Source organism: Ovis canadensis, chromosome 17, assembly GCF_042477335.2.
Source record: "Ovis canadensis isolate MfBH-ARS-UI-01 breed Bighorn chromosome 17, ARS-UI_OviCan_v2, whole genome shotgun sequence".
Taxonomy (NCBI): domain Eukaryota; kingdom Metazoa; phylum Chordata; class Mammalia; order Artiodactyla; family Bovidae; genus Ovis; species Ovis canadensis.
In genome coordinates, this window is record NC_091261.1 from 27,331,265 (window position 1) to 27,356,253 (window position 24,989).

The 24,989-nt window shown below is 42.4% G+C and overlaps 1 protein-coding gene and 1 long non-coding RNA gene across 2 annotated transcripts in view; both read left to right on the forward strand.

Annotated features, from left to right (window-relative positions):
* The first annotated feature begins 207 nt into the window (after positions 1-207).
* Positions 208-24,989, forward strand: part of TBC1D9 (TBC1 domain family member 9) — a 120,824-nt gene continuing 96,042 nt past the window's right edge. The window contains exon 1 of the mRNA XM_069556855.1: positions 208-1,197. Within this exon, the coding sequence (XP_069412956.1) occupies positions 1,068-1,197 (130 nt within the window). The 5' untranslated portion in view covers positions 208-1,067. The remainder of the gene's footprint in view (positions 1,198-24,989) is intronic.
* LOC138422207 (uncharacterized) lies at positions 20,696-23,630 on the forward strand. The gene is made up of 2 exons (XR_011249793.1): positions 20,696-20,808; positions 21,783-23,630. It is a non-coding gene; the product is annotated as an uncharacterized lncRNA (long non-coding RNA).

Sequence of the window (24,989 nt, forward strand, 5' to 3'; positions counted from 1 at the left end):
ATGCACTTAGCTGGGCCATTTTAATTACAATGGAATGGAGTGGGGGCGGAGCTACAGGCGGTGACAAGTTTGGCGCATGACTTGCCTAGGGATGCAGGAAACAAAAACACCAGCAATCATTGGCTGCGTCCACTTCCGACCTCTGTCTCTAGCTCCAAGTCTGGAAGCTTGGAACACATTTCTTGGGAAGAGGGGTGGCGCCAGCTTACAGATCGTCAACCATAAACACACACACACACGGCGCGCGCGCACACACGCCCCACGGAGGCTGGCAGCGTCCTCGCTGCTGGGATGGGCGTGGGGCCGAGTGCTCGCCACCGGGTCCCCAGAAGGTTCGCCCGAAGCCAGCTGCAGCGGCCTGGTTCGGCTCGCAGGGCCCGCGGAGGACTCGCGTCCGCGGAAGCTGGTGTCGCCGGGGCTCGCTCCTAGCGAGCCGCGCTGTCGTCATTCATTCGCAGTGTCCGGAGCGTCCTTCCAGCCGGGAGCTGAGCTTCGCCGAGGGTGCGAGCGGCCCCCCGGCGGAGTGTTCTCGCGCCGTGCCCTGGAGGGCTCTGAGCCGCTGGAGACGCAGGCGGCCGGGACCCTGGGTGGGCGCTGCGGGAGCAGCCGCACCCCAGCCCAGCTCCGCCCGACCCGCGGGGCAGGATCAGCGCGAGTCGCCCGCAGCCCTGCCAGCTGCCGAGCCGGATCCCGCGGCTGAGCTACACCACTTCCTCCTCCTCCCGCTCTCCTTCCCCCTCCTCTCGCTCCTCCCGCCGCCGTGGGCCCCGACCCGGCGGCGGAGCCAAGGAGCCCGGGCGTCTGCGGCCGCGGGCTCGCGGGAGGCGGCGGCGCCGCGGAGAGGATGCTTCTCGCGGCGCCCGACTCCTCGCCGTCCTGCCCGGCCGCCCGCGGGGGCTTCGCTGTGGCCCGGGCCCCGCGGGCCGCCCCCTGGTGAAGTCGCTCTCCGCCGCCGCACCTAGCTGGCGGGCGGGCGGGCGGGCGCGCGTGTGCCCGGGGCTGCGCACCGGTGCGTGCCGGACCCGACCCGCCGCCCCATTGTACGGGAGCCCGCGGCGCCAGGGAACATGTGGGTGAACCCCGAAGAGGTGCTGCTGGCCAACGCGCTGTGGATCACCGAGAGAGCCAACCCTTACTTCATCCTGCAGCGGAGGAAGGGGCACTCGGGCGATGGAGGCGGCGGCGGCGGACTGGCGGGTAAGGACCTGCGGGTGGGGGCCGGGAGCTCTGCGGCGCCGCCCGCGGTCCTGGGCTGCGGGCACCCGAGACGCCGCCCTGTCCCTAGGGGTTGGGCCGCCCTCCCCGCTTTGCTGCGTGGAAAACATCAGGAGTCGTCATATTCAGACTGAATGAGGTGCTTTTTTTTTGCTAACCCTGTCGGGCGACGGGGCCCTTCGTGTACCGGGCGCCCCGTAAGTGGGTGATGTTGATGAGAATGGAGATGAGAGAGTCTGGGGTGAGAGGAGCATCAGTGCTTAGGAACTGAGAGTCTGGGGTGAGAGGAGCATCAGTGCTTAGGAACTGAATGCTGTACTTCCCGTTTGGGCAGGAGAGGTGAAGGACAGTTAATTTTTGCTTCATTTTATTTGCTGGTAATGGCAGGATCAGGTGTAAAATGCTCTTTTGTTTCCAGGGAAGCAATCAGTAAAGAGCTGGTGTGGTCATTTCCTATGTTAGTTATGACTGAAGAGAACAGGAAGAAGGGAGGAAAAAGGAATATTGTTTTTGTTGCACCTAATTAGGCATAACAAAGCAAGTTATCTGGCTATAAAATAATTAGAAGTGTAACTGCATTTTAACTGTTTTAACTCAATCACTTCCGCAAACCCCCTCACGAGGTATTTTGTATTGTGACTAGTACTAAAACCGTGGCATCTCATTCCAGTTTGTAAAACCAGACCCCTACCCACTATCCCAAGACATCAGAAAGATCTTCCCTTACCAACTAGTTTGGGTGGTGGGAGATGACAGATAATCTTGAACTCACACTGTACTAGAGAAATCAGACCCTTCTCTCTCTCTTTTGGTTAGAATGAACAGAATAAGGATATTTTTTACTATGAAAAAGTTAGCAGAAAAAACAGGAGAGTGATTGCAGAAAAGAGATGAACCTTGATCTCTTCAGAGTTCAGAATACATCCCCCACTTGGAGCTTGTAAATTGTTGCTTTCCAAAATGCCTTGCTATAAACTAAAAATTCTTGACATAGTATGTATTTAGTTATGATTCTAATGTATGAACTGGTTGTCTCAAGACTGAAATTCAAGGGTCACACTGGATCGTAGCTACTGGGTTGAAAGATCTTGCTAGTGCATCAGATCACCTCTAGGTAATCTGATTTTTCTGCACTTTTTCTGCCATAAAAGAAGGCATCTGCAGAGTTCCAGACTGTGTTCCAGAAATTCTGACTAGTGTCCTAGAATCAGAATTTTCCAGTTCATTTTGTAGAACTTGTTTAACAATATGTGTTGATATTAAACTTGCATATTTAATATTGTTATCAGCCCAGATTGTCCTTAAAGTCTAAAGCAGCAATGTAGAGTAGATTATGGTATTAACAACATCTCCAGCCTGGAGATAACCCTTCTCACACCATGAACTACTGAGTATTTATTTTCTAGAGTCGTTTGCAATAGGTTATAAAAAATAAGATGCGAAGCCTTCCTTTTCTTCAAGAGTTTGTTTTTGATGTGGACCATTTGGAAAATCTTTATTGGACTTGTTGCAGTATTGTTTTTGTTTTATGTTTTGGTGTTTTGGCCTCAAGGCTTGTGGGGTCTTGGCCCCCCTATCAAGGATTGGAAGGCAAAGTCCCAATCATTGGGCCACCAGAGAAGTGGCTAAATCTTTTTCTAGTTAACGTTTTTATTGTGTTCCCATTAACTCTTGGAGCTACAATTAACTTCAGTCCACTTGGACTCTCATCATTGATGACTTATTACAGATAGATAAACTTATCTTCTTAACTGAGAAATTATACCTGTTAATAGTTATTGCTAGAATAATTGAAATAATTGAAATCAGTAAAAATATTCCTGTCAATAAAGGTTATTTTCAACCAACATAGGAAAAATGTTTCCCCAGATAAATTGGTGCCACATCAAATGAAGCAAGGACATTTTAGAAATTCTTGTATAATGCATAGTATTCCATTTCTAATGTGGGCTTATTCATGCATTTATTAACTCACCATATCATTTAAAACATTGGTTAGTCATTTCTGAAGTACCAGTTTCACGAAGCTCAGAGCCTATTGGGAAAAGACAGATGCTGAGAAAATTATCCTATTAATTAATATAAAACCGCCACCGTCTCAGCAGGAAACAATCTAACCTAGTTCAAACGAAGAGAGTTTAGTGAAAAGGCAACTTGGATGGAGGCAGGGTTACCAGAACCAGTGACAGGCATAGAGAAGGTGGCAGGAATGATGCTGCTGGAGACCAGGTGAGCTCAAGCCAAGCAGGAACAGTTTGGGCCTCCAGAGGAGCTGCCACCCCCAAGAACAGAGGCCCCAGCAAAAAGGGGGTGTGGAGGACATGCCCAGCTTCTGTCTTCTCCCTGCCTCCAAGTTTCTGCCGTTGCCTCTCTTCTGTGGGACCCAGTAGAAACTGGCTGGATGGGCTGTCCTGGTGATGGAGGACTCAGCCTCCCAGGAATGGATCTGGGAGAGAGGTGCAAACAGAATGACCAGCACTGAAGTCCAAGGAGAGGAATACCATGTCAGTTACCCCTTTCCTGGTAGGAGTGGGAGGAAGGAAAGGTTCCCTGTAGAAATGACACTGGAGCTGAGAACTGGAGAAAGAAAATCAGCCTGTGAGGAGAGGAAGGAAGAGCAAGCGTTGGGTATCAGTTATCGGAGATTTTCTGGAAGATCTCAGGACCCTTACGTAATGTGCATTATCTGGACCAGTGCTGGTCAAATGCATGATGGATGAGTAGGTAACCTGAACTAGTCAGAAGTGCTCAGTGGTCCAGGGTGCTTGGTAAGATGTCAGCACCAAAGCTATAAAAACAATGGGCCACAGTGAGGATACTCCCCTTCCCCCTTAAGAGTATTCTCTTTTTGATGCCAAACAGTACACATAGGTATTGACAGAATGAGATTTATTTTTTAGATTGTAGATGCATTTGATTTATTAATCCCCTTTAACTGAAATTTCATATACATATATGCACAAAATAGAGATGCAGAGTGCAATGACTTATCCAAGTAACATTTTGTAACCAACACCAGTATAAAAACTGGAACGTTGCAGGGCCTCAGAATTCCCCCTTGTGGCCTTTTCCCAGTCACTGCTCACCATCCACCAAAGGTGAAAAACGAACAAAAAACCTATTTTGATGTTTTTTTGGTAACACTTCTTCCTTTTTCTTTATAGTTTGTGTGACAGAGAGCCTATCTCTGAATACAGTGTTTTGGTTTTGCTTGTCTTTTTTGATCACGGAATGAATGATTTGATCACATAATCGTGGATAATGTATTGACATGTATCTAGATTCTTTGTGACTGGAATTCATTTCCCCATGCTGTGTGGAAAACTGTTAGCCAAATTTATCAACTGTTCTGTTGGAGGACCTTGAATGGTTATCTGGGGGTCTGTGGATAAGGTGGCTGTTGTCATTCTGCTGCACGATGGGCCAGTTAACCACAAGATGAAGTGTAGAGGCAAGAAAAACAACCTTATTCAGAAACAGTTCAGTCTGTGGCTGACAGGCAAGATGGAAGACTAATGTCTCAAGATAAACATCTTGTTGGGGTCTGGAATCCAGTTCTTTTATGGGACAGAGAAGGGGAGGAGTTGAGGAATTGAAGACTATTATCTTGCAAATATCTTCTGGAATGGCCAGCCTCTGGATGGGGATGTGTTAATTTCTTTAGGCAGAGCCACAGGGCTTCCTGAGGCGGGTCATTATGTATGATGCTTCCCTAGTGGCTCAGACAAAGCATCTACATGCAATGCGGGACACCTGGGTTCAATTCCTGGTGGAGAAGGAAATGGCAATCCACTCCAGCACTTTTGCCTGGAAAATCCCATGGACGAAGGAACCATGGGGCTACAGTCCATGGGGTTGCAAAGAGTCAGACACGACTGAGTGACTTCACTTTCACTTTCATAATAACAAAAGCAATGAAAAGCAAAGGTTATAGTCAAAGAGACAGATCCATCATGGAGTCCTAAATGGCTCTTCCTTGGAGCAATTCTTGTTTGTGTTTTTTTTGGGGCCAGGGGAGGAATTGTCAACTTGTAGGTTGTATGCCTACAACAGTTGGGAAAAAGTGGAAACAGTGTCAGACTTTATTTTGGGGGGCTCAAAAATCACTGCATATAGTGATTGCAGCCATGAAATTAAAAGACCAACCTAGATGATAGCATATTCAAAAGCAGAGACATTACTTTGCCAACAAAAGTCCATCTAGTCAAGGCTATGGTTTTTCTAGTGGTCATGTATGAATGTGAAAGTTGAGCTATGAAGAAAGCTGAGCGCCGAAGAATTGATGCTTTTGAATTGTGGTGTTGGGTAAGACTCCTGAGAGTCCCTTGGACTGCAAGGAGATCCAACCAGTCCATTCTGAAGGAGATCAATCCTGGGATTTCTTTTGAAGGACTGATGCTAAAGCTGAACCTCCAATACTTTGGCCACCTCATGCGAAGAGCTGACTTACTGGAAAAGACTCTGATGCTGGGAGGGATTGGGGGCAGGAGGAAAAGGGGACGACAGAGGATGAGATGGCTGGATGGCATCACTGACTCGATGGACATGAGTTTGGGTGAACTCTGGGAGTTGGTGATGGACAGGGAGGCCTGGCGTGCTGCGATTCACGGGGTCGCAAAGAGTCAGACACGACTGAGCGACTGAACTGAACTGAACTGAGGTTGTATCCTCATCAACTTTAATAGATAACACCAAACTGTTTTCCAAAGTAGTTGTACCAACATGCTCCCACCCACAGCAAATGGGAATTTCCCTTGCTCCTTATCCTTGCCAACATTGTCAGTCTGTAATTTTAGCCTCTCTCTGGTGGTTTTTTATATTGTGTAGTTACTTTGCTTTTTCCTTACTGATGAGATTGAGCACCTACTCATTTTGTGACATCATCGTTCAGGTCTCTTGACTACTTTGCAATCGGGTTGTTTGGGCTTTTTTCTTACTGATTTGTAGGTATTTTAAATATATATATATTCTGAATATGAGCTCACTGTTGGCTGTACATGTGGCACAGTCTTTATTCAGTTGCTTGCCTATTCACCCTTAAAGAGGAAAAGATGTTCTTGATTTAAAAAAACCAAGTCCTTAATAGAGTCTTTTTTTCTTTATGGTTAGTGTTTTATTGTGTTCTGTTCAATAAGTCTTTTCTTACTCTGAGGTTATAAACATAGACTTCTGTGTTATCTTCTAGAAACTTTTCTGGGTTTTTTTGTTTTTTCTTTTCTGGCTGTACCATGTGGCGTGGGGAACTTCCCCAACCAGGACTCAAACCTGCATCCCTTGCAGTGGAAGCGCAAACCACCGAGTTTTAACGAGTGGGCAACTAGGGAAGTCAAAACTTTTCAGTTTTATCCCCCCAATTTTTATTTACCCCAAACTTATTCACTGGGAATTAATTTTTGCATACTGTGTGAAATAGGGTTGAAGTTTTAATTTAAAAAGTATTTATGGACATCCAGTTGCCCCAGCATGATTTACTGCTAAGTCCATTCTGTTCTCATTCCGTTCTTAGGACATAGCCCCTGCGGGGCTACCGTGTTCGTAAATCATGTGCTCCAATATGTGTTTGGGCTCTCTAGCCCATTTCTTTTGTTTGTGAGAATATTTTTGCACCAATAGCACACTGCAGTTTTATAACAGGGTTTATATTCATTAGACCAAGTCCTCTTATCTTGTTCTGTAAGAGTTTCTTGGCTATTCTCTTTTACGTTTACAGAACATTTTGGAATCAGCTACTAAGTTCCACCAAAACAGAACAACAGCAACAACAGAAACTGACACTGCTGTGATCTTGATTGAGATTGCATTGTTTATAAATAAATGGGCAAAGTTAATATCTTTATAATGTTGAATCTTCTGGTCCATGAACATGGTATTTTCCTCTATTTAGCTCTTTCAAAATTTCTTTCAAAGATATTTCATAGTTTTCTCTAAAGGTCTTTCACATCTTGTATTAGATTTATTACTAGATATTTTATTCTCTGCTGTATATTGTTTATTAAAAAATTTTTTTTCTAAGTTCTTTGGTAACCTATAGAAATATATATATATCTTTAATTGACTTTGTATCCAGAACCTAGCTAATTTATGAAATTAATTCTAGTTATTTATATATATATATATATATATATATATATATATATATATATATATGTATTTAGGAAATGGCAACCCATTTCAGTATTCTTGCCTGGAAAATCCCACAGACAGGAGAGCCTGGTGGGGCTACAGTCCATGGGTTTGCCAAGAGTTGAATACGACTGAGCAACTAAGCGTGCATGCATATATATATTCTTTTCAGATTATTTTCCCTTATAGATTATTACGAGATATTGAGTATAGTACCCTGTGTTATACAGTAAGTCCTTGTTGATTATTTATTTTATATTTAGTAGTGTGTATATGTGAATCCCAGACTGCCCCCTGCCTTTCCCTTTAGTAACCGAAAGTTTGTTTTTGCTGTGAGTCTATTTCTGCTTTGTAAATAAGTTCATTTGTGTCAGCTTTTGGGATTCTGCATATAAGCGATATCATGTGATATTTTTATTTCTCTGTCTTCACATAGTGTGATAACCTGTAGATACATCCATGTTGCTGCAATTGGAATTACTTCATTCTTTTTTGTGGTTTAGTAATATTCCACTGTGTATATATATCACATCTTGTTTATCCATTCATCTGTCAGAGGACATTTAGGTTGCTTCCATGTTTTGGCTCTTGTAAGTAGTGCTGCAATGAACACTGGGGTGCGTGTATCTTTTCAAATTATAGTTTTCTCTGGATTTATGCCCAAGAGTGGTTTTGCTGGATTGTATGGTGAATCTTTTTATTTACTTAACTCATAATTGCTACATCACTTTTTCTTTTCATTCAAAGGGAGTTCTTATCCTTAGTTAGCCAAAAGTTTTTAATTATATGTGGATGCTGAATTGTTTCAAGTGCTTTTCTATATATATTAAGGTAATCATTTGATTTTTCTCTTTTATTCTGTTAGTGTGTTGACTTATTAACTGATTTTTCAGGTGTTAAGTCAAACTTGCATATATAAAATAATCCAACATGGCTATGATGTTATTTTTTATATGTTCATTAATATCACTTGCTAACCTTTTATTTAGAATTTCTGCATCCTAATAAGTTAGTAGAATAGTCCCATAATGTTTCTTTTTCTTAACATCCTTGTCGAATTTTGGTATCAAATTATACTGACCTTAAAAGTAAGTTTTGGAGTTCTGGAAGATTTTGTGTGATAGTAGTAGTATTTTACTTTGACATGTTTGACAAAACTCACAGGTGAAGTTGTCTGGCCTTGAAGTGTCCTTTTTGGGTTTGTTGAATGGTATTACAGCATTCAGGTGTTTAACATTTTTTCTTTTACTGTCAATTTTATAAGTTTCTATCTTGTAATTTTCCATCTTAGATCTTCAGCTATATTGGCATAAGTTTGTTAAAGATATTCTCCTGTTTTTAGTGTCTGTAGGATGTACGATAATAGCCTCCTTTTTTATTCTTGACATTGGTTATTTGTGCCTTCTTTTTTAATTAGTCTTTCTGGTTATTTGTGCCTTCTTCCTTAATCTTTCTAGGAATTTATCGATTTTGTCTTTTTGTAAAGAATCAACTTCTAGGCCTGTTGATCTTTTTTGTTTACATTTATTTTCTGCTTCATTAATATCTGCCATTTGTTATTTTCTTCTTTCTGTTTCTTTTGGGTAGGTATTGTTATTTTTCTAGTTTTTGAAAATATTAGTTAACTGATATTCAGTTTTATTTTCTAATGTATACATTTCAGATACTTTTCCTTCTAAGTGTGGCTTCACCCGCACTGACTTCACTGCTTTAGAATTTAGTAAGATTTGTTTTAGTCCCTGCTGATGGTCAGTTTTTGTTAAGTGTTACATGTTGTGCTTGAGAAGAATAATGCGTTCTGCAGTTGCTGGATAATTGCTCTGTTTGTTCAGTTGGCCAGCTTTGCTGCTTGTGTTTGGGCGTCTTTGGTGGCTCAGCTGGTAAAGAATCTGCCTTCAGTGTGGGAGACTTGGGTTCGATCCCTGGGTTGGGAAGATGTCTACACTCCAGTATTCTGGCCTGGAGAATTCCACGGACTGTATAGTCCATCGGATCTCAAAGAGACAGACACCACTGAGCTGCGTGTGTTCCATTCTTCTGCTGTAATTATGGTTTTAGACCATTTGTCTTTGTAGTCTGCTTCCAATTTTTGCTTTTTATGTTTTAATACTTTATCTTTAGGACTGTATACATTTATAATTGTATATTTCTGGTGGGTTGAACGTTTTATCATTAGGGAGTGTTTGTCTATATCTCCAGAGTCACTTTTTGCTTTATCATTATAGTTAATGAGAGATTGATTTGGCTAATGTTTGTATGGTTATCTTTTTCGTATTTTTACTTTCAGCCTTTCCATAGCCATTTATTTTAGATGTCTTTCATAAGTAGTGGATGTTGATTTCTTTTTCTTAATCCAGTTTGAAAATCTTTACCTTAATTGGATTATATAGTCAATGTATTAATACATGTGATTTGGGTTTAAATTATCTTATTTCAGTGCAGTCACTCAGTCGTCTCCGACTCTTTGTGACCCCATGGACTGCAGCACGACAGGCTTCCCTGTCCATCACCAACTCCCGGAGTTTACTCAGACTCATGTCCGTTGAGTTGGTGATCCAACCGTCTCACCCTCTGTCCTCCTCTTCTCCTGCCTTCAGTCTTTCCCAGCATCAGGGTCTTTTCCAATGAGTCACTTTTTCACATCAGGTGGCCAAAGTATTGGAGTTTCAACTTCAGCATCAGTCCTTGCAATGAATATTCAGGGCTGATCTCCTTTAGGATGGACTGGTTGGATCTCCTTGCTGTCCAAAGGGACTCGCAAGAGTCTTCTCCAAAACCACAGTTCCAAAGCATCAGTTCTTCGGCGCTCAGCTTTCTTTATAGTCCAACTCTCACATCCACACGTGACTACCGGAAAAACCGTAGCCTTGACTAGATGGACCTTTGTTGGTAAAGCAATGTCTCTGCTTTTTAATAAGCTCTCTAGGTTGGTCATCACTTTCCTTCCCAGGAGCAAGCGTCTTTTAATTTCATGGCTGCAGCCACCATCTGCAGTGATGAAATGTTTTCTATTTTTTCTGTCTGCTCAGTGTTCTTTTTTGCCTTCCTTCCTTGCCTTTGGTAGAACATGGGTTTTTGTTTTGTTCTTTTTAAAAATTATTTGTTTATTTAACTCCGTCTGGTGGCATGTGAACCCTTAGTTGGGGCACATGTGATCTAGTTTCTTGACCAGGGATTGAATCCAGGTCCTCTGCATTGGGAGATTGGGGTCTTTGCCGCTGGACCACCAGGGAAGTCCCATTTTGTTTTGTTTTATATATATTTTTTAATGCTTACAATTTTTAAGCCTCTGTTAGAAGTTTTATGTTCACTTCTCTGTTCGTTCAGTGGTTACTATGGAGATTGTAATGCATTCTTGGCTTAATATATATTGTTAACTGATATATTCATTTTATTAAACATTTTTTTTTAAATCGGCACTCTTAATCTTTTCCTAGATAATACAAGGACTTTTTGACTTCTTTCACTCCCTTTAGCCCCCCATTCTGCAATTTATATGCCATTGTTGTAATGTATTTTATCTTTTATATATTTTCAACACAAGAACATATCGTTACTACTACTTTTTAAAGTCTGTATTTAGACTTCTGCATATGTTTACCATTTTTGTTGTTCTTTCTTCTTTTCTGTACTTTTTTTTGGAATCATTTTTATGCTGCCTGAAAACATCCTTTACTCTTTCCCTTAGTGAGAGTCTACTGGTGACAGATTTTCTCAGGTTTTTTATAGCTGAAAATGTATTCATTATGCTTTCATTCTTAAAGTACATTTCTGGTTTGAATGGTTGGCAGTTAATTCTTTAAAACTTGGTTAAGATACTGATACATTGTCTTCTGATTTGTCTTTTCTTTTTCTGGAAAAGTAAACTGTCACTCTGTTGATTGCTGCTTTGTAAGAATATGTCTTTTCCTCCAACTGCTTTTACAGTGTTCTCTTTGACCTTGGTTTTCTACAGTTTTGATAGGATCCAGCTATTTGTTGATTTTTAAAGAACACTGCATGAAGTGGTAGGACTTCTTTGATCCATCGTTATTAGCTTTGTAAACTTCATCCACTGCCTCTTCAAACATTGCTTTCCCCCTGTTCTCTTAGTCGTTCTTTCTGGAACTCCAATTACATGTATGTTAGCCAGTACTCTTGCCCGGAAAATCCCATGGATGGAGGAGCCTGGTGGGGTGCAGTCCCTGGGGTCGCTGAGGGTTGGACAAGACTGAGCGACTTCACTTTCACTTTTCACTTTCATGCATTGGAGAAGGAGATGGCAACCCACTCCAGTGTTCTTGCCTGGAGAATCCCAGGGGTGGCAGAGCCTGGTGGGCTGCCATCTATGGGGTCACACAGAGTCGGACACGACTGAAGCGACTTAGCAGCAGCAGCAGCAAACATCATTGTATCTTCTATGTCTGTTACCTTCTGAATTTTACTTGGTCCATTTTGGTTATTTTCTTCTGATCTATGTTCCAATTCGCTGTCTATTTAACTGTATTTAACCTGTTAAGCCTACCCATTCATTAAAGTTTCTGTGAACTGCAATATCTTGAGCCTGTGTGGCCTGTTCTATTGTCTGTCATTTCTTCTAATTTCCATTCGTGCTGTTATGCCTGGTTGCTTCTCATTATGTACTGGACATTGTACTCTTACTGCTTTTCATTATGTACTGGACATTGTACTCTTACTTTGCAGAAGTAATCTGAAATAGAAGATGGTGTAAGAGAATTTTTTTCTTCCAGTTAGAAACCAAAATAACTGTTTTTAGGTGTTGCTGTATTTCAAAAGTGAACTCTAACCTGGGAAGTTTTGCCTACTTAAGATAGGCATTTATGATTAGGTTGTAGATCACCAAGGTCTCAACCCAAATAGAGAATCATTACTTTCCCAACTTCTGCTGGTGCGGATAGCTTTCCTTGTCTTTCCAGTCTCTAATTCTGCTAAAAAGTGAAAGTGAAAGTGTTCGTCTCTCAGTCGTGTCCAACTGTTTGCAACCCCATGGACTGTAGCCCGTCAGGCTCCTCTGTCCATGGAATTCTCCAGTCAAGAACACTGAAGTGGGTAACCATGCCCTTCCCCGGGGCATCTTCCTGACCCAGGGGTTGAACCTGAGTCTCTTGCATTGCAGATGGATTCTTTACCCTCTGAGTCACCAGGGAAGCCACTAAATTATGCTAAAAGCATATCCAGACTTTCAGCCACTCAGAAGCCCCTTTGGGAAGAAGGAAATAATAGTGCCCCCCACCCCCACCCCCAACAGGGTTCTTGTCTCTGAGCTACTTTTCCAGGTGAAGTAATTTGTCTCTTTTTAATTCTTTGATATTTTAAAGTATATTTTTGTCCCATTTGTATAGCTGTCCCCAGTAGTGGGTTGTCATGCGAATTACCTTGTCTGCCATTGTAAAGTGGTACTGCTATTACCTCCATTTTATAGAAAAGGAAAGTAAGGCATTAAAGAAACTGAGTGACTTGCCATGGGTCACACAGCTAATAAGTGGGGGCCTAGTTATATCTGAATCTTTCTTTTCAAGACTAACTGTAGTGATATGGGTTAACTTTATTTTCCTTATTGTCCCCCTTGAGAATCTAGTAAAAGTGATTGACTCTACCTTCAGAAAAATGAAAACACTGAAAAATTTCCCATGCAGTTTTAGGAGCTTCACAGATCCCAGGTGAATTAGAATATAGGTGCTTCAAGTTAGAGGACGCCACGAGATTGTGGCAGTTTCCCCAAACCAAAAGTGTGGTATTCGCAATTTCTAATTACCCAGAATCAAAAGCTGTTCTGTCAGAAATGTGTTGAGTACTGGCTGTGTTTCCAGGGCTGAACTTTATAAAGATACAAAAGAAAGAAAAGGCAGGTTTTCTTGCTGAGCCATTACTAACCTACTGATCAAACTGGGATGAACAGATTCGGGAGAGCTAAGAACATAGGTGTACGGATGCAGGCTCAGGCTGTATCCCAGTGTTTTGATCTGAGATTAGCACCAGACTGTCTGGGAATTGGACTTTCTGCATCCCCTGGAGATCATCACAACTAGGGGAACGCACCATTTAATAAAGGAAGGCAATTAAGAAGCAGTAAACATAGAATCTGCCTGCAACACAGAAGACCCAGGTTTGATCCTTGGGTCGGGAAGATCCCCTGGAGAAAGGAGTGGTAACTCACTCCCGTATTCTTGGAGTGAGAATCCCATGGTCTGAGGAGGCTGGCAGACTATAGTCCGTGGGGTCACCAAGAGTCTGACACGACTGAGCGACCAACACTTTCACGTTCAAATATAGAAAAAGCTCCCCCTTCCCTGCCTAAAGGTAGGAAATAAATTTTCTTTTTGCTAGAAATAGACTCTTATCAGCCCAGAGCCAGCACCAGAGGACTGCAAATAAACCTTGTTGAACTAACACTTATCTTCCTCGTTAAAGAGTATACAGATTAGCTAGCCCTAGTGGAGTTATACCCCTAGTTCAGATCCCTGTGTCTTGCCAATTCTTCACAAATGTATGGTTTGTTTGTCTAAAAGGTATAAAAGCTTCCTCATCTGGCCCCTTCTTTGGATCTTCATTCTCTTGTGTAGGTTCTCATGTACATGTACAAATACAGTTTGCATGGTTTTCCCCTCTTAGTCTGTCAGCTTTAATTTTTAGACCCAGCCAGAGAAGGCAATGGCACCCCACTCCAGTACTCTCGCCTGGAAAATCCCATGGACAGAGGAGCCTGGTTGGCTGCAGTCCATGGGGTCGCTAAGAGTCGGACACGGCTGAGCGACTTCACTTTCACTTTTCACTTTCATGCGTTGGAGAAGGACATGGCAACCCACTCCAGTGTTCTTGCCTGGAGAATCCCAGGGACGGAGGAGCCTGGTGGGCTGCCGTCTATGGGGTCGCACAAGTCGGGCACGACTGAAGTGACTTAGCAGCAGCAGAGACTAAAAGAAGGCGGAGGAAAACTTCCTCCCTAGTCAAAGAACTCACAGTAGTGAAGAAGAGATAACAAAGCAAATGTTCTAGAAGCCCTCACTAGTTAACGAGTACCTATTTTTAGGGTAAACATACTCATCTTGCTGATTTGTAAGTATTAGCAAAGTTGCTCCTTGTTGCACTTAGCAATTAATGTTTTTTCTTGTAGATTAATTATATATAAAAGGCACTAAAGTGTGTTCGTGCCTAATGGAGCCTGATGTGAGCGTGTGTTGGGGTGGGCAGTGGTCTATAGCTGTGTATGCAGTGGCTCAATCACTTACTTAATGAGCAAGTGCTGCTGGCGTGGTTAGACAAAAGCAGATGTTGCTTGCTTGTTCCATGAATTCCTCCCCCTCTGCTTATCACTTCAAGAGAATTTTGTCCAAGAATGATTTAGTCACCCGTTCCAACTTGTCTTGAGACTTTACCTTTTTCTACAAAGCAGCTGTAAGAACAAATGCATGTGATGTGTGTAGGATTTGAGATGGCTTTTGACATCTTCTGGGTGTTTGTCAATGGATCTCCAAAAGAAGGGAAGAGAATATGTACCCCAGGCTTCCTTTCAGAAATTTGAGAGAATGAGGCTGCCTTCCTTTCTTAGGGATATTGCGGTTATTTTCTTCTTTGCCGTCATCACACACAGGTGTGCGTGTGTGTGCGTGCGTGTTCCATTGTATCTGACTCTTTTGTGACCCCGTGGACTGTAGCTGGCCAGGCTCGTCTGTCTGTGGGATTCTCCAGGCAAGAATACTAGAGTGGGTTGCCGTTTCCTCCTCCAGGGGATCTTCTCCACCCAGGGATCTAGCACACATCTCCTGCACTGGCAGGCGGATTCTTTACCACTGAGCCACCAGGGAAGCCCCATGTGCAGAGGGGACTCATTTTATTATTTATTTTCTTAATTGGAGTATGCTTGATTTACAATGTTGTGTTCCTGCTGTAGAGCAAATTGAATTAGTTTTTAGATTATTTTCCCATATAGGTCATTACAGAGTATTGAGTAGAGTTCCCTGTGCTATCCACAAGTCCTTTTTAGTAATCAATTTTATATATCAATTTTATGTTGTTGTTATTCAGCCGCTAAGTCATGCTTGACTCTTTGTGACTCCATGGACTGCAGCACCAGAGGCTTCCCTGTCCTTCACTATCTCCCGGAATTTGCTTAATTCATGTCCATTGAGTTGGTGATACCATCCAACCCCCTCATCTTCTGTTGCCCCCTTCTCCTCCTGCTCTCAATCTTTCCCAGCATCAGGGTCTTTTCCAGTGAGACAGCTCTTTGCATCAGGTGGCCAAAGTGGTGGAGCTTCAGCATCAGTCCTTCTAGTGAATATTCAGGGTTTATTTCCTTTAGGATTGACTAGTTTGATCTCCTTGCTGTCCAAGGGACTCTCAAGAGTCTTCACACAGTTTCGAAAGCATCAGTGCTTAGGCGCTCAGCCTTCTTCATCTTACAATTCTCACATCCATACATGACTGCTAGAAAAACCATAGCTTTAACTATAAGGACCTTTGTTGGCAAAGAGATGCCTTTGCTTTTTAATATGCTGTCTAGGTTTGTCATAGCTTTCCTTGCAAGGAGCAAAGCTCTTTTAATTTCATCGCTGTAGTCACCATCTGAAGTGATTTTGGAGTTCAAGAAAATAGAACTTGAAGTCCAAGAAAATAAAATCTGTCACTGCTTCCACTTTTTCCCCATCTGTTTGCTGTGAAGTGATGGGACTGGTTGCCATGATCTCAGGTTTTTGAATGTTGCGTTTTAAGCCAGCTTTTTTCATTCTCCCCTTTCGCATCAAAAGGCTCTTTAGTTCCTCTTTGCTTTATGCCATTAGAGTGGTATCATTTGCATGTCTGAGGTTATTGATAGTACTCCAGGCAGTCTTGATTCCAGCTCATAATTCATCCAGCCTGCCATTTTGCATGATGTACTCTGCATAGACGTGAAACAAATCGGATGATGCTATACAGCTTGCTGTACTCCTCTCCCAATTTGGAACCGGTCTGTTGTTTCATGTTTGGTTCTAACTGTTGTCTATACAGGTTTCTCAGGAGACAGGTAAGGTAGTCTGGTATTTCCATCTCTTTAAGAATTTTCCATAGTTGGTTATGATCTATGCAAAGGCTTTAGTGTAGTCAATGAAACAGTAGATGTTTTTCTGGAATTCCCTTGCTTTTTCTATGATCCAATGGATGTTGGCAATTTGTTCTCTGGTTTCTCTCCGTTTTCTAAATCCAGCTTGTATATCTGAAAGTTCTCAGTTCATGTACTGTTAAAACCTAGCTTGAAAGATTTTGAGCATTACTTTGCTAGCGTGTGAGATGAGTGCAACTATGTGGCTGTTTGAATATTCTTTGGCATTGCCTTTATTTTGGATTGGAATGAAAACTGACTTTTTCCAGCCCTGCAGCCACTGCCGAGTTTTCCGAATTTGCTGACATATTGAGTGCAGCACTTTAGCAGGAGCACCTTTTAGGATTTGAAATAGCTTAGCTGAAATTCCGTCACCTCCACTGGGTTTGTTCATAGTAATGCTTTTGAAGGCCCGCTTGGCTTCATGCTTAAGGTTGTCTGGCTCTAGGTGAGTGGCCACACTATTGTGGTTATCCAGGTCATTAAAACCTTTTTTGCATAGTTCTTGTATGTATTTTTGCCACCTGTTTTTAATCTATTCTGCTTCTATTAGGTCCTTGCTATTTCTGTTTTTTATTGTGTTCATCTTTGCATGAAATATTCCCTCGGTATCTCAGTTTTTCTTGAAGAGATCTCTAGTCTTTCCCATTCTGTTGTTTTCCTCTATTTCTTTGCATTATTCACTTAAGAAGGCTTTCTTATCTCTCCTTGCAATTCTCTGGAGCTCTGCATTCAGTTGGGTATATCTTTCCCTTTCTCCTTTGCCTTTCACTTCTCTTCTTTTCCCAACTATTTGTAAGGCCTCCTCAGACAACTCCTTTGCCTTCTTGCATGTCTTTTTCTTGGGGATGGTTTTGATCACTGCCTCCTGTACAATGTTAGGAACCTCTGTCCATAGTTCTTCAGGCATGTAGTGTTTATATGTCAATCCCGATCTTTCAGTTTATTCCTCCCCATCCCTTCTCCACTCTCCCCCACCCTGTAACTGTAGAATTGTTTTCTACGTCTGTGACTCTGTTTCTGTTTTGTAAATAAGTTCATTTGTACCATTTTTATACATTCTGCTGCTGCTGCTAAGTCACTTCAGTCGTGTCCGACTCTGTGTGACCCCATAGATGGCAGCCCACCAGGCTCCTCTGTCCCTGGGATTCTCCAGGCAAGAACACTGGAGAGGGTTGCCACTTCCTTCTCCAATGCATGCATGCATGCTAAGTCGCTTCAGTCATGTCTGACTCTGTGCGACCCTATGGACAGCAGCCCACGAGGCTAGATTCTACATGTAAGTTTTATCCTATGATGTTTGTCCTTCTTTGTCTTAATTGACTCAGTGTGACAGTCTGTAGGTGAGGGCACTGTGGTACTGCAACCTAATAGTTGAGAGTCATGTTTTATTCCGTGGGAACTTTTAGGACTTCAAACCTGGGAGGCGGTACTACAACCCAAAGAGAATAGCTTAGAGAGGCTAAGCAGAAAGCCAGATGATACAGAAGTTTTGCAACAAGGGGCAGATATCTGAATGTCAAAAAAGTATTGTTAATTAAAGGAAAACCAGATATCTCAACTTAAGGCACTTAGAGCTTTTCTTTGCACAGGAAGATGCCGGAGTTTGGTCTCACTGCAGTCTTTCCTTTGATCTGCACCTCAGCTATCTGGGGCCAGTTTCCTGTGTTTTTATATCCTGAGTTCCCTCAGGGCTCACCTTAGGGAGTGGACTCAGTCTGACGGCTGCTAAATGGTAGGTTTTTCCAGTAGTCATGTGTGGATGTGAGAGTTGAACCATAAAGAGAGCTGAGTGCTGAAGAATTGGTGCTTTTGAACTGTGGAGAAGACCCTTGAGTCCCTTGGACTGCAAGGAGATCCAACCAGTCAATCCTGAAGGAAATCAGTCCTGAATATTCATTGGAAGGACTGATGCTGAAGCTGAACTTTCAATACTTTGATGTGAAGAACTGATTCATTGGAAAAGACCCTGATGCTGGGAAAAATAGAAGGCAGGAGGAGAAGGGGACGAAGAGTCGGACATGACCGAGCGACTGAACTGAACTGAACTGAAATGTATTTATTATTTCCTTAGGAGTTCCCTCGGGGCTCAGCAGCTCACTGTCTGTGGTTGTGGCAGGGGCAGTTGCTGATGACTGCGACATCCTTGTTTGCTGTTAAGGCAGAAAATACTCCATTTCTCAGGATCCACATTTTGCAGAGATCAAGTTTTAGATAGTGGGATGCTCCTCAGGCTTGCACACAAAAATGTGTCTTGCAATTTTGTCCAAGTCAAGAATTTGTAGTTTGGGACTGGGCAGGCAGTAATGCTGCTGGCTGTGGTGGGGACTACTTCGTGGTCTGGGTCTGGGTCTCAGAGACTGAAGCCCAGGGGAGCTTTCTGGCACCCTGGGTACATGGAATGCCACAGGCAAATTAGGAATCCCCCAAGCTTGCTTTTCTCACCTTTTCTTCTGTGCTCTCTGCTCCCTCCCTGGATTCTACTCTTTTTCAGCCCTTCCCTTCAATAAGCACACATCTGGCTTCAAAACTGGATTCAAACCCCAGCCCCATCTGTTACCAAGTGATGTGATTCAGGAAATGTCTCTTCCTTTCTGATTTCCTTATATAATATAGATGAAACACCTTTCAGCACTGATGGTGACGATTCTGTGACGTAAGTTATGTGGAATGCAGGAAACACAAGGAGCTCTTCATAGATAATGGCTCATCATTGTTCTCCGGGACCACTGGCTCTGAGTAATTCACACCGATGTGTGAGCAACCCATGTCCTGCAGTTAACAGAGAAGTTGAGTAGGCCTCGCGGGCTGTAGTCCATGGAGTTGCAAAGAGTCAGACTCGACTGAGCCGCTGAACAACAGTAAAGCAAACGGTTATCTGTCTGATATTTAAGCAACTTAAAAACATCAAGTCAATATTCAGGCTTTTGGGTGAAGGGAATTTTTGATCAGCAACTTTAAATCCTTCTGCCTGCATGCCTGCCTCCCTCCCTCCCTCTCTTCCTTCCTGGGGATGTACATTTTAAAAGCTCAGTCAGGAAACACAGACCTCTGTCTCCTGGCATCAGTGACTCTGACTGGCAAAGTGAAACCACTAGGGAGATGATAAAGGTTGGAGGCAGGGAAGTGGCCACCTTTTCTATTTATCTCTCTCTCTATATATATATTTATATATATACACACATATATAAATTTTTTAATTTAAAAAATTTCTGTATATAAAGATATGTGTCATTAGTTATTATTATATGTTTATTATATATATATTATTATATGTTATTAGTCATTCAGAGATTTGTAATTGAGAAATATCCTCACTTGGTAGTTGGTTTAACCAGAGAACCGATGAAGAAATCATTGACCCACTTTCTCTGTTGCTTGGTTTTCCTCTCCCGTCAGGCGATGAATTCAGAGGACAGGCCAGTCATTTTTCAAGTCATTCTGCAGTTGCCTCTGGCTTCTTGTTTGCTCCAAATGGCCTTTCACAATGTGCTGTTGATTACTTACAGTTGCTTTCAGGGAGCCAGTGCTCTCTGGCTGTGGGATCCAATCAAGAGATGCATTAAGGTCCTCCTAACTCTGCACGGGAGATCAGGATTGCAGACTGTCATTGGGATGAATCAAGTCTTCTTACTTTCTGTTTGAGACCAAGAAGAGGTGAATAGCTATCCAGCCCCTCTGCGGTGAGGTCTGTAAAGTGTGTGCCTGCCCACCTGCCAGCTCCATTATTCGAGGCTCGCTGGGCAAGTATTTGCTAGAGGGAAGGTCAGGTAGGTGAAGGACAGGGGAGTCTGGCATGCTGCAGTCCGTGAGGTCGCAAAGAGTCAGACACAGTTTAGCAACAAGATCAAGGAGAACATTAAGGGTTTCTTCTCTGTTTACACTCTAAACAGAAAATATGAACTGTTCGTTTATCTCAGTTTGTTTAATACCAGGAAACTCTATATTTCAGTAACACAAATGGATTTTTAAAATCTTTGTATTAACCTAGGAACCAGGGCAGTCTCTAATAAAAGTGAGCAAATCTTCACAGATTTATATTTGGACTCTGTAACTAAAGCTTTTAAAGAAGAAATCATTCAATTACTTTTTTTACACCATTGGTATTTTATAATATTTGCATATCGATTACTGTCAATATAATGAAGAATGTAAAGTACATTATTGCTTAAAGTGTCTTTTTAATAATGTTCAATTTGTGTGGTCTAAAAGCTAATTTTCAAAGTCATTGTTATTGTGGTCCTATTGTTCTGTATTTTCTATTCTTTTTGCAATTAGCATAGAGTGTAAAGGCAGAGGAGCTAACATTTGCTGAGATTCTCCTGTGGCTGAAGCATTCTGCTGAGACCCTTTCACACGTCACTAATTTGATGTTCATAACAACCCTGCAGGTTAGTTTATCTCCCCTCTATCACAGATGAGGAAACTGCCTGGAGAAGTTACTTGAGGAGACCCTGCTAGTAACAGACAGAGCTTGTATTTGTACTTAGGTTTGACTGCATTTGGAAAGAAAAAAAGGATGAAAAGGCAGATAAAAGGAGAGAAGAAGATGAAATTGTGATGCACACTTTTGATGCCAAAAGCTCAACTTCTCCATTCACTGGTGCCAAATCCAATCTCAGAGACAAGAGTTTTGGGCGAAGTAGAAAAGGATAGGTTTATTGCTTTGCCTGGCAGAGGAGGCCACAGTGGGGTAATACACTCAAAATCCCATGTACCAGCTAAGAAACAATAGTGAGAATTTCACAGTAATTGTTCAAAGAGGGAGCTATCAGCTCGTTCTAAGGGTTGGTGGTGAGGTCAGTAGGAGTCAGCACCATCAAAATTCAGGTCCATCTGGCCTGGGGTCTGCCTGCTTGTGGGCAGCACACCATTGTTAATCCCCCACTGCTCCCACCTGAGAGGGGTTTCAGTGTCTTCAAAATAGCTCAAAGATATTGTTATGAGTTTAGATTCATTGGGAACCAGGACGTTGCCCCAAGGTTGCGCTGTTGTTTCTCTTGACTGTTTGTTTCTCCCTGGCTTGGATCCTCTCCTTACCCTAATTAAGAACTGCTTGAATCTACCTATGGGAACTCAGGGAAGGTCGTAGAGGCTAAATGAAGGCTGTTTCCTATAATCAAAGAAAGGGAGGTCACAGAAAATCTCTGGGCCTAGGAACCTCTCGGGACCCGGTACCACTTTGACAAGCTAAAGGAAACCAAGGCGAAGTTAGTCTCAGTCTTAGGAAAGCAGCCTTGAGCTTGGAAAGAAGGGAGGCAGCAGTGCCAGGTGTTGTCACTGCATAGTGGTTGCCATGGTTACAGCTAACTGACTGTATGCCAGGAGGAAACCTGAAAACTCTCTCTGAATTTTCCTAAAGTAGATCTTCAGACTTTCTCCATATCCAACCTTCCAGTGAAGCTGTCTTTGGGACCATGATATGGAGCCATTCCGATTTATACAATTGAGAGGGCATTGAACCCTTCCTTGGATGGAGGACCAGGAAAGGAAATACGCCTGTGTGTATGGATCCTCCACAAAGAAAACCAGTCTCCATGTTTATTGTGCGGAAGGTCGACCTCAAAAGGATTACGGTTACCAAAGAAGGAAAAAAATATATTTGTCATGTCGTACTGATTTTTATTAATGTAATTTGTGTCAAATGTCATAAAGATTTTTTGAATGTAATATCTGCTTCTTTTTTCTTTGTGGATATAAAAATATTGAGTTTTTGTAATAGGATTGTTTTAATAGTTTGGCTCCAAAAACTATTTTTTTTTTAAATTTTAAAGATACTGTAAAAGAAAACAACCTGAAATTATATACAAGATTTATGGAATTCATTAGGAAGGTGTATTTTTCTGAAACTGAAGTTCCACCACTTTCATTGGCCCCTTAAAGTGAATTGCGAGTCAAAAAAAAGGAAGAGCCTATAGTCTTACTTTTCTCAACTCTGAATTTCCTGCCAAAGTGATTTTCAAGAATTTATTGCTGTTGCTTGCAGTAGGATTTTAAATTTTTATTGGAATATAGTTGATTTACAATGCTGTGTTAGTGCTTCTTTGTTACTCTCATCCTGAAACGCAGATAGATGACCCTTCAACTGTAGTTCTCAGTTTCTCATTGTGGGGAAGGCCCCCGGGGGGTGTGTGTGTAGAGACAGGACTGCCTTCGTCTGAGGACTGATGTTGCCCCGGCTGCTCGCTTCCTTGCAAATGCTTCCATCAGGAACGTCTCCCTAGGATGCTCTGTAGTGTCAAGTACACAGCTCTGACAGCTAAATGCCCTGGTTCTCCCTTAATTCTCCTTCTCTATAGATGAATGGAGAGAAAGTGAAGTGAAGTCGCTCAGTCGTGTCCGACTCTGTGCGACCCCATAGATGGCAGCACACCAGGCTCCCCCGTCCCTGGGATTCTCCAGGCAAGAACACTGGAGTGGTTGCCATTTCCTTCTCCAACGCATGAAAGTGAAAAGTGAAAGTGAAGTTGCTCAGTCATGTCCAACTTTTAGCGACTCTGTGGACTGCAGCCCACCACGCTCCTCCATCCATGGGATTTTCCAGGCAAGAGTACTGGAGTGGGGTACCATTGCCTTCTCCAAATGGAGAGAAAAGCTGGGTCCAAATACAGAGCAGTGTGTAGGCATCTCCCTTTTTCACTGAAAAATGTAGTTATCACTTACTTTGCAAGATGTAGAAGCAACCTAAGGGGCCAGATGAGTCGATGAATGGATAAAGATGTGGCGTAGACAGGCAGTGGGATAGCACTCTGCCTTGGAAAGGAATGGAAGCTTGTCACTTGCAACAGCATGAATGGACTTAGAAGGTATTAGGCGAAGTGAAATAAGTCAGAGAGACCCGCACTGTTTGCTAGCACTGAAATGTCGAATCTAAAAAATGAAACAAACTAGTGAACATGACAAAAAATAAACATACGGATGAAGAGAACAGCCTGCTGGTTACCAGTGGGGAGAGGGAAATGGGCAGGGCAGGAGGGCGGTGGGGGATTAAGAGGTACAATATGTATCAAATACGTATATGTGAAGTAAGTTACAAGGATATACTGTACAACAGGGAATATGTATATAGTCAATATTTTATAATAACTCTAAATGAAATCATAACCTTTAAAATTTGTGAATCATTATGTACGCCTGAAACTTATAATATTGTGTATCAGCTGCTCCCTCAGTAAAACCAAGAAAATAAAACACAATTCAGCTATCAACCTCACCGTTGTTCAGTTCACTTCACTTATTAAACAGCTCTCATGATACTGACCTCCAGACTAGGAACTGCAAACCCCTCTTCCTTCCTATTCTCTGTTTTGCGAAAGAATCATCTCTTGTCTCCCAAATACGGCCCTGTTTGGGTGTAACCTGTGAGCTTTAGGAAGAGGGTTCCATATGCCCTGTGACTTTCACTGGTTTCTCTGACCACTGTCCCTTTCCCATTCATTCTCTCCTTGATAAAAGTCAGTATTCCTCTCTTCTGACAGCCCCCATCTTCATGGCAAATTCCATAGAGCCCTTACAGAGGCACCGTGTGGTTCTGCATTTGAAGAGATTCATACCTTTATGGACTGTTCTTTTCAGAGCCCCGCAAATCTTGTCCATATGATTCCAATTTTGGGGGTGTGTGCAACCAAGCAAGCTCCCCGTGGCTTTTTCATAACTTAGATAGCTTGGGTTGTACCCTCAATAGAAGTATCTGTAGTGAATTGTGATCTGTTGTCTCCTTTATTAGTGCCAAGAAAAACTTTGGCAGAGGACACCTCTTACTTTTTCACTATTTGTGAACATTTCAGTTTGTCGCAGGGACTGGATACAATTGGATTTGACAGTTGTACTAAATAAACTTCAGCAGGTGTGCTTTTAAAACCACTTTGCAGATTTCTGCTTCTGTGTTTGCTGATAACCCATGTTTTTTAAAGTTTAGATGAACACAAGGATTTTATAAAGTCCTGAGATGAACACATTTTTTTTTCCTTGCTCTCGCTTACCATCTAGATCTTTGTCTTACAGAAATCCATAACATTAATACCTACACAGAATGGGAGAGAGTATTTTAAAAAAAGCTGAGTAGATGGGATCATTCATTTATGGAAGTGCCTTGGAAATGTCCTTCAAATAGAGCATAAATGTCAAAGAGAGTGTCTGTTCTTATTCAGGATCGTTTATGGCACATAGAGTTTGATAAAAAGAAATTCTGTATTGCCTTTCATTATGAGTTATCTTTGGGATGAAGGAGTTTAAACATCTTTGGTGGTTGCTGTCTTAAAAGGGACTTCCAGCAGTGAAAGGAGACCCAGCAGTGTCACGGTTTTTAACTTTGAGACTAGTTTTCAACCAAAAGTGGGCATGGTCCCCCCTACCCAACTCACATTTATTGTCAGGGCCAAGTGAAATACTGAAAACCAGAAGTGTCAGTTTAATATGGTATTAGGATTCCATGTTTTAAAATGAAGTCCTCTTTTGTCAGTATCATCCATCTACCCAGCAAAACCAGGAACAACCCAGTGACTGTATAGAAAGTCTCCTGGGCAGCCTGTCAGTTCAGTGGGAGCATGCTTCAAGGAAAGGGTGTGTAAAT